The 8942-nt window shown below is 42.9% G+C and overlaps 1 protein-coding gene across 4 annotated transcripts; it reads left to right on the top strand.

Annotated features, from left to right (window-relative positions):
• The first annotated feature begins 91 nt into the window (after positions 1 to 91).
• On the top strand, positions 92 to 8031 carry ncapg (non-SMC condensin I complex, subunit G). Of its 4 annotated transcripts, XM_037258442.1 has the most exons (23): positions 113 to 205; positions 293 to 356; positions 424 to 539; positions 653 to 862; positions 1453 to 1681; positions 1950 to 2095; positions 2182 to 2266; positions 2359 to 2551; positions 2626 to 2775; positions 2921 to 3061; positions 3142 to 3265; positions 3896 to 3985; positions 4460 to 4648; positions 4751 to 4861; positions 5028 to 5147; positions 5562 to 5801; positions 5973 to 6154; positions 6442 to 6607; positions 6873 to 7040; positions 7141 to 7264; positions 7459 to 7506; positions 7596 to 7665; positions 7747 to 8031. In XM_037258442.1, exons 3-23 carry the CDS (start codon positions 432 to 434, stop codon positions 7874 to 7876), a joined length of 3024 nt encoding a protein of 1007 aa, XP_037114337.1. In that variant the 5' UTR covers positions 113 to 205; positions 293 to 356; positions 424 to 431; the 3' UTR covers positions 7877 to 8031. The 4 variants fall into 4 exon arrangements, with proteins under 4 accessions (XP_037114328.1, XP_037114354.1, XP_037114345.1 ...); XM_037258433.1 differs by lacking the exon at positions 293 to 356 and having other exon boundaries at positions 92 to 137; XM_037258459.1 differs by having other exon boundaries at positions 93 to 539; positions 2365 to 2551.
• The last annotated feature ends 911 nt before the right edge of the window (positions 8032 to 8942 follow it).

Raw genomic sequence — 8942 nt, 5'->3', positions numbered from 1 at the left:
AAATTGATATAAGGTGGCCCAAAGTGCACCTGCGAGACTGAAATGTGGGCAAAATAAAACTTGAGTTCTCGCGAGATTGCAACAGTGAATGGATTTGAAAACTGGCGGTAGTGTTGCATTACGAACAAATCGGAAAGGTAATTGAACTTCCTAAGACTGACGATATATATGTTGAAAATATAACGTCGATTATTTCATTAAGTTCGTGAGTATTTTGTAGCGTCTTTGGTTGAACTTATTTGGACTTAGACGGGCCATGGTGGTTTTTTTTGTTTTGTTTTTGTGAGTTTAGCGGCTTGCTACAGTAGCTAACAATACACTGCGAACAAAACTACTACAGCAAAAGTCGACTAGGGGTAAACAAAGAGAATCCTGTACACACATTTATCTGGAATTGATCGGTTGGTGTTGTCGTCTGTAAAGGGAATACTATGGCCGCGGACAACGAAATCGACATTAAGGATGCCTTTCAGTGCGCCCAAAAGGGACACAGCAACAAGGCGAAGCTGGTGGCGAGCCTGAAGAACCGCTACAACAAAGTGAGCCCTAACCAAATGTTGTTGTTGTCTTTCATTTCAACATGTTGCTGAAAGTTCTTCTATTTGCTACTGTTTGTTCTCTTTACTCAATGTCCCTCATTCTTCTCTGTCAGCTGGAGGACAAGACCTTGTTCCACGAAGAGTTTATCAGCTACCTGAAACATGCCATGATTGTTTACAAGCGTGAGCCCACAGTGGAAAATGTCATTGAATTTGTAGTCAGATTCACCACAAGTTTCCAGCCTCCACCTAAAACTGATGAAGAGGAAGATGAGGAGGACGATCATCCATTTTTGAGTTTCCTTTTTAACTTCTTGCTGGAGGTACATATATACACACACACACACACACACACGTCTTGGTTTCCACTTAAAACACTGCTGTTGCCTATATATATACTGTATAGATTGTCATACAATTTGCACCACATTTTAGTGTTAACAAATGCTCCAGCTCTCTTTAACTTTAAATGGGTACAATTGTGTAGTTTTAAAATGTGTTTAAAAACATTAAAAATTTTTTTAAAAAAAGTTCATGGATGGATGTAAAAATATGCTTAGAATGTATTTAAAGAGAGTACTTTCTATATTGAGGATCTGACCCATTGCGGCGGTGGTCTGGAACGTAACCCCTGCAATTGATGGAGGATTATATATTTGTTGAGAACAGCACCCTCCCTCGTGTACTCTTATCAACGAACATCTAAAGGTCAACTGCCTTAAAAGTGCTAAAATTACTGTGAGAAATATCAGCTCCAGCGTACCGTAATGAGGACAAGCCTTATAGAAAATGGTGGATGAATCGGACTCACGCTGATTAGTTTGTCTGTGTACAGTACTACACTCATAATCCTTTACCATCCTGCCCGTCTTTTGTCTGAACTGATGCCATCTTCTTGTGTACCTCCTCTCAGTCTCATAAGGCGAACAGCCATGCGGTGCGCTTCCGCGTGTGCCAACTCGTCAACAAGCTGCTCGGCAGCATGGCGGAGAACGCTCAGATCGACGACGATCTCTTCGATCGCATCCATCAAGCCATGCTGGTCCGTGTCACTGACAAGTTTCCCAATGTGCGCATCCAAGCCGCTTTGGCCATGACCCGACTGCAGCAGCCAACTGATCCTGATTGTCCCACCCTCAATGGTGTGTATTCCCAGAGGAGTTTATCCGTTGTTTATTTTTTATTTTTTTTTAAATAAAATTTGAGAAAACACAACAAACCGAACAGAGGGTCATGTGTAAGGGACATCAATTTGAAGGCTTGTAATATGTCATTTACACAATACACAGTAAAAGTCATGGCAAGGTTGGTTTAGCCTGCCAACTAACAAAAAAAAAAAAGAACAACGCTAAGTAAAGCATTTTGCCTGCTACAGTTTATCATAATTCTCCTTTTTCTCCCTCGTTTCAGCTTACATGCTGATTCTGGAAAACGAAAGTAATGCAGAGGTGCGACGGGCTGTCCTCTCCTGCATTGTCGTGTGTCCTCGCACCCTCCCAAGAGTACTCAAACGCACCCGTGATGTGAAAGAAAATGTCCGCAAACAAGCCTACCAGGTAGCCATCTATGCCCTCGCGCACGCTTGTGATTGTGTTTTGCTACATTTGAATATATGTTTCATTTGTGATTTTCTTTTTTTAAGGTTCTGGCTGACAAGGTTTACGTTCGAGCTCTATCCATTGCACAAAGAGTGAGTTTACTGGAGCAGGGACTCCACGACACATCAGGTAACAATGGTTTTGACCCGTTATAATCATTGCAGTTTCCATTTCAAACCAAGCTTAAAATAATTATCTCCAACCTCTTGCATGTGTTGTAGAAGCAGTAAAAGAGGTGGTTTGCACCAGTCTACTACCTGCCTGGCTCCGTGGACTGGATGGAAATGCCGTGGAGCTTCTCCACAAGCTCGATGTGGAGAATTGTGCCGAAACAGCTTTGGAAATGCTGACTGCCATTTTCAAAGGCATGGACGCTGATGATCTGCTGCAGAACAGAATTCAGTTGAACAACAGGTACACTTCATCAACTTGCATTTTCTGCCTTTTGAATGGCTAAACCATGATCGAACGTTTGCATGTTTGAACAGGAAACTGATCCCAGTGGAGTGCCTGACATGCGAGAATGTTCTTTACTGGCGAGCACTGTGCAAGTTCATCAAGGATAAAGGCGACGACGGTGACGAAATGTTGGAGCAGGTCTTGCCGGATGCTGCCACTTACGCCGAGTACCTTTATGAGTATGAGAGACAATGCATATAAAAATTTAGGACCCAGTCGATTATGGTCCATGAGTCTTCGCCCAAATGCCCACTGTTTGCTAAATGTTGCTCTTTGGAGGTAGTAGCCATTGCTGTTTTCTAACTCACTTGTGACACGGTGCAGGTATCTGAAGGTGGTTCCGGCGCTGTCAGAGGAGCAGAGAGCAGACTTGACCCAGCTGGAGTTGGTTATGACCAAGGATTTTATCTCTCAGCAGCTCATCCATCTCATCGGTTGCCTGGACACCAATGAGGAGGGTGGCAGGTAAGAAAGACGCCTAGTCTTTTGAGCAAAGTTGTTTGAAAGTGGAGTACCTTGTGGCTAATATCGGTTCATCTGTACAGGAAGCGAGTTCTGGCTGTGCTGCAGGATATGTTGGCCCTGCCGCGGACGCCCTCCTCGCTGATTCCCTTGCTCACCGAGAAGCTCCTCACACTCGTGCTCGATGACCAGCGACGCATTCAGACCGTGAGATACATTTCTGTCATGCATCTTGGCCTCGCTGTTGGCCATTCTGTGAACGTTTAAAGTCAGATATCTTTTAAAGGATACAACATTTAGCACAGCATAATCACACGAGAGTCATTTGCTCATTTTTTTATGGTCATGTATTTTTTTTTTTTTTTTCAGAACACCTCTTTATTTCTAACATGTTGACTTTTTTTGTTTAGGATATTACTTGATCACATCATAGTGTCGATGGGTGATTATTTAACAATTATTTTGAGTTCATCTCAGAATGGTGCCTTTATTTGGGCCATTTAAGCAGTTTGAAAGTTAATCTTGTTATGTTTATTCCACATTTATTAGTCTTGATTCATTCATTGTTCAAACATCTGTAACACAACAACGGAAAAAGTTCAACATTTACTGTAGAGAATTTGAGTAAAATTTCATATATCAAAAGAACAAATGGAATTGGTACTCGAGTGAGTATTTGTATTGGTATCGGTCTGAAAAAAGTGGTATTCAACAGCCCTGGTAAAAAGGGACACTTATGCAGCCCCAACAGCCTAACACAGTTTTTTTTATCACAGGAATGACTGTGATAACAGTGTGTCTCACACTAAGAGTGAATCTTAATTTGCTTGTCTACAGGTGGCAGAAATAATCTCGGATGTGCGGGCGCCAATTTCAGAAGCAAGTCAACCGGTGGACGAGAACGTCAGCCGTCGCCAGCAAGTTCAGGTGGGAACATGCCCAAAATCCTCCTCCAAATGTTCTCTTTCCATCCAGCAGATGGCTGTTATTTATTTCAGCGGGCAAAGTGTGTCTGACTGATTCAAGTTGGATGTAATGTGTATGCAGAGCTGCTCTCTGTCTGCTTGAATAAATAGAAAGTCTTGTTTTTTTTTTATTCTTCTATCAGTGAGAGCCTCTCAGGATTTATGCTCATTGCTTGCATCTTAATCTCAATCAGCATCCTTTGCTCCCATCTGCTACATGCATCTGCCCCCCCTTTCCACTGCATCCCTTCATCCAGCCATCTTTTGTACCCCTGAAATCTTTTGTCATATCCTGAGCCCCTCTCCATTCACACGGGTTGATGATTGGCCGTGGTATAATGAAATACAGCTGATCCTTAAATACAAATCATTTCATCTCCTTAATTGTCATATTTAATTCTCGGGCCTTATACTTGTTCCTCCGTCTCCCGTTTAGCTAGCAGAGGTGAAGGTGAGAATCATGGAGGCTAAGCAAGCCCTAGAGGAGAGCATCGCCGCTCAGGACTTTGGCCGCGCCGCCGAGTTGAAGGAGTCCATCACAGAGCTGGAGAACCAGCGCAACAAGGTCCTCGAGGAGATCGCAGCGATCACCCAACCAACTAACACCGAGATCCGCACTGAGAAGGTATTTATTTCATTTTCAAGCAGGACGCCACTGTCAAAAGAAAACTGATATATGCAGAAGACGAACATTTAACAGATCCATTGTGTTTGTTCCATTGTCTAGAACGACCCTGAGACTCTGTTGAGGTGTCTGACAATGTGTGCTGAGCTGCTCAAGCAGATGAAAACCAAGAATCGAATCAGCCCCACCATAAGCGCCTTAATGTCCTCACTGGTATGAACAACCGTCTCGACGGCCTTGACAGTATTACCGTTCATGACTTTTCAACCGTACATGTCATTCGTTGTCACTTAGATGAGTGTATCACGATTAAATTTATACATGGGGCAGTGAGTGGTTTGATAGATTTCTGGTTGAATTGACTTCTTTACCCTGTCAGATCCTGCCTAGCATCGCAAGTGCTCACCCCAGTGTCCGCAGCATGGCCGTGCTTTGTCTGGGCACATGCGCTCTACACAGCAAGGAGCTTGCCAACACCCACATGGTCCTTCTGCTACAGGTAATGCAAACTCTATTTTTTCTGAAGTAAGCACAAAGAAACATTTCAAATGTATTATTTCACAATTTAATAGCGCTATATCATATTAGATCGATTTATTTTGTGTGCGTGCGTGTGTGTGTGTGTGAGGACAGTAAAGGCAGGGTTTCGATGACCAAGGCGTCTTCTGGGTTAGAAAAAATAGCCACTAAAATAACTATACAAATAAAATCACTATATAATAATACTGTGTTTAATTACTTGCCTATAATTATTATTGGAAAGCTTAAAATAGCATGATGCAGCTACTTTAAGAATTTGTGTGTCAGCTCTTTTGTTACAGCTACAATGCAGCAATTTTGCAGGCTCCCTGTAAAAGAGGCAACAACCAAATAAAAAAAAAAAAGTAAATACAACTGCACTTTCTCTTTTCAGATCGCCCAACTTGATGAGGTCAAGATTCGCATCAGCGCTCTGCGAGCAGTCATCGACCTGCTTTTGCTGTTCGGCTTCCAGCTGCTCTCTGAAAGTGGCAGCGGTCAGAAGACTCAGCTGCCGGGATCACCGGACCGGGGGGAGGAGGAGCAGGAGGACGAGGAGAAAGTGGCAGCACAGAAGGAGGAGGACACCGCTCAGAGCATTTTGGTGATGCTGTCAGAGCTCCTAGACAGTGAGGTCAGCGTGCACATGTAATACTTTGAGTAATTTTTGGGAGAATCCCAACATAAAATAGAGAGGATCATAAAAAGTGGAGAATGATGTCTGCAAGAATTTAAATTTTTGGAATTGTACCACGTGGACAATTTTTTCCCAGCATGTAAAAATTGTCCCAAATGTCACATGCAGATGTCCGAACTGCGCACGGAGACAGCTCAGGGTCTGGCCAAACTGATGTACATGGGACGCATTTCCAGTTCCAAGATCCTGTCGCGCCTAATTCTGCTGTGGTATAACCCAGTCACTGAGGACGACGTTCGTCTTCGAAGCTGCCTGGGTGTCTTTTTCCAGCTCTATGCCCGCGAGAGCAGGTCGGGGAAAAAAAATACCGTCACTTTCTGAATTACTTTTACAGTGGAATCTCTGTTTTCGTATGCCCTAGTTTTGTAAGATTAGGTTTTCAGTTTGAAAAAAATGAATCACATGTGAAATCACAATTTCTGTAAAGAGGGGCATATAATGGCAACTTCAAAATTGTTCAGCCTCTCGTGTGGGTCGTTTGTTTAAATGTGTGCCTGAAGTTAGCTGAAAGAGGCGCCACCACACCAGCGACACTAACAAGCATGGCCCCTGTGTTGTTGTTTTTTATTATAACTAGAGCCCACCAGGAAGTTGTGGAGGAGAGTTTCCTTCCAACCATGCGTACGCTGATGAAGGCCCCCGCCACTTCTCCATTAGCTGAGGTGGACGTTAGCAACGTGGTGAAGCTTTTTGTAGAACTGACCCATCCAAGTTCCCTCATGAAGCCTTCTGCCAACACTGAGGTTAGCAATCACTTGCTCACATGAACTCAAAGTTCCACGCTGACACGTTTGTAGAGTGGAAAAACAGGCGTGTTCTTGTTTTTCTTTTAAACTACACCTCTGTTCCCTATTAAAATCAGAGACTTGGAAAATAAAATCTATTCATGTGTACAATATGCCCAGGAGGGCCAGCTCTTTGTATAAAAAACGAAATATTTGTGCTTGTATTGATGAGCTCATCTGCCCAACGACAACAGACTTGACGAGTGCGGTTGTGTGACTTCAGGAAGTGGGCGTCCATGACTACTTGGCGGTACGCATGTGCGGTGAGATGCTGCTCGATCCGACTGCTCCCGAGGTGCGCCTCTACGCCAAGACGCTGAGCTACCTGGAGCTAACCGGGAACGAGATGGTCAGGAAGGACCTGCTGTCACTTTTGCAGCAGCTCGTCCAGGTACGCGACATCTTCAGTGTACAAAAGCACAGCCGTTGACTTCTTCCACATTGGATCCGATTTAAACTTTCAATTTCCAACCCGTGCTGGTCCGCTCCAGGTGGTGAAGGACCGTGTCTGTCTCCGTGCCTTGGAGAAGATGATTTCTCAACTGGGGGCTTCGAAAGAGCAAGCCGAGCTCGTCAGCGCCTCAGCGCTGCAGCCGCTTGATGTCAATGCGGACGGTACAAAATGCAAACACAAACATTTTGTCTCCACTGTGTGCTCACGTCACATTTATGAAAACTCTTCTTATAAGAGGATTATGCTTTTATTTCCAACATGTTGGTAAGCGGATTAAAAAAAAAAAGCCCTACCACGTGGCAAAAAAGGGGACTGACCCATTGAACTCTACAGAATAACAATGTTGTTTCTTTAGAAACTGTAGCCGACGAGCCATTGAAGGCAGCCAAGAGAAGCAGAAAAGGTAATGCGGCCTGTAATTTTACGTTGTACAGCTTCCAGCCGCTCAACATTGTGAGGTAACTTGACTCGTGTGTGTGTGTGTGTGTGTAGGTCAAAGGAAGGTCTCAACTGCCAAAGGAGGGAAAAAGCCCAGCAGAAAGGCAGAGTCCTCAGAGGAAAGGTGAGATTTTTTTTTTCTTTTTAAACCCTTCAAATAATCATATCATACATTGTGTATTTTTCCTTTTTTGTTGTTTTAAAGCAGCGATGGAGAAAATGTTCCCGACTCAGTTCCTGCAACGCGACCTTCTCGTAGGGCCAAGATTGCAGCTATAGAGAAGACAAAACTGGATCTTAATCCACTCCTCAACCAGGAAGCCAATCTTTCTTAAATATGTTCCGCAAAATTGGCTTCTGTTTAATTATTCCCCAAGTCCTCCCAAAATACAGCAGGCAAGGGCACATTTTAAATATATATATATATAGTCTTATGAGCTTGCATTTGCTAATTTGTAACTGTTTTTACAATAAAGGTCAGATCTGTGTAGATTGCCTTCTTTATTATTATTTGAGATCTTGAGACTCACCACAAGGGTTAAATATTTAATATATACATTGTTCCCCCTGCTATATTGTAATTAATCTACCTGTACCTCACTCCAACTTTATGGCAGAATTTGTTTAGGATACATATCAATATATTGACAGACGTGTGCTTTTTATAGTGATTTAAAAAAAAAAAATATTGATTAGGTGTTGAATTTACGTCATCTATTGAAAACCAAAAGATAAAGGCTGAAAATAAATATAAAATTATGAACATTTTAATAGTCTTAAGGAATTTTGTCTTGATTGTACCACTTGTACACTCGTTATTAAGACCGCTATTGTGCGGCACCGCTTTGCTGGGCGGAGGGATATGTGACAAGGTCACTGGGGAGAAGAGTGGTGTGTTCGCATATCTGTCTGTCAGGCAAATAGTGCCGCACAATTGACGCGAAAAAGAGACAAAACGAGATCTAGACGGACATTACTGGAGAAAATAAGCTTTTGTACACAGAACATCATTATGGGGGACAAAAGAAATGCATATAATGCCGCTTTTAAATTAAAGGCGGTCGATTTGGCTCTTAAAGAAGGGAATAGAGCTGCTGCGTTTATTGTGGAGGTTTCATCCGGCCACTAGAGGGCACTGGACTACTGTTGATGATAACTTGATGCGTCACCCTTTTCGAATTTTGTTTTTCTTTTTCCGGGTCCCGTCTTTTCCGGAGCATTACGTGGAGCTCGTACCGCATTGCCAACTTTACGCCTGTAAGTGGTCCCATATTATTTATTATTAGTTGTGTGTTGCTAGTGTTCCCTGCACATTAAGTTTATTCTGGTCGCCGCTGAGATTTATACATGTTTGTATGTATGTGTGTGTGTGTGTATATATATATATATATTTCATCATGA

This window comes from Syngnathus acus, chromosome 1, assembly GCF_901709675.1.
Source record: "Syngnathus acus chromosome 1, fSynAcu1.2, whole genome shotgun sequence".
NCBI lineage: Eukaryota > Metazoa > Chordata > Actinopteri > Syngnathiformes > Syngnathidae > Syngnathus > Syngnathus acus.
The sequence above is the reverse complement of the archived record's forward strand: the minus strand, read 5'-3'. Positions and strand labels throughout refer to the sequence as shown.

Excerpts from the sequence above, each read along its gene's own strand:
- ncapg (XM_037258433.1), top strand. The coding sequence starts at position 432 with ATGGCCGCGGACAACGAAATCGACATTAAGGATGCCTTTCAGTGCGCC. Across the intron at positions 3,986-4,459 it reads GCCGTCGCCAGCAAGTTCAG|CTAGCAGAGGTGAAGGTGAG; the intron begins GTGGGAACATGC and ends TCTCCCGTTTAG. Across the intron at positions 6,608-6,872 it reads AGCCTTCTGCCAACACTGAG|GAAGTGGGCGTCCATGACTA; the intron begins GTTAGCAATCAC and ends GTGTGACTTCAG.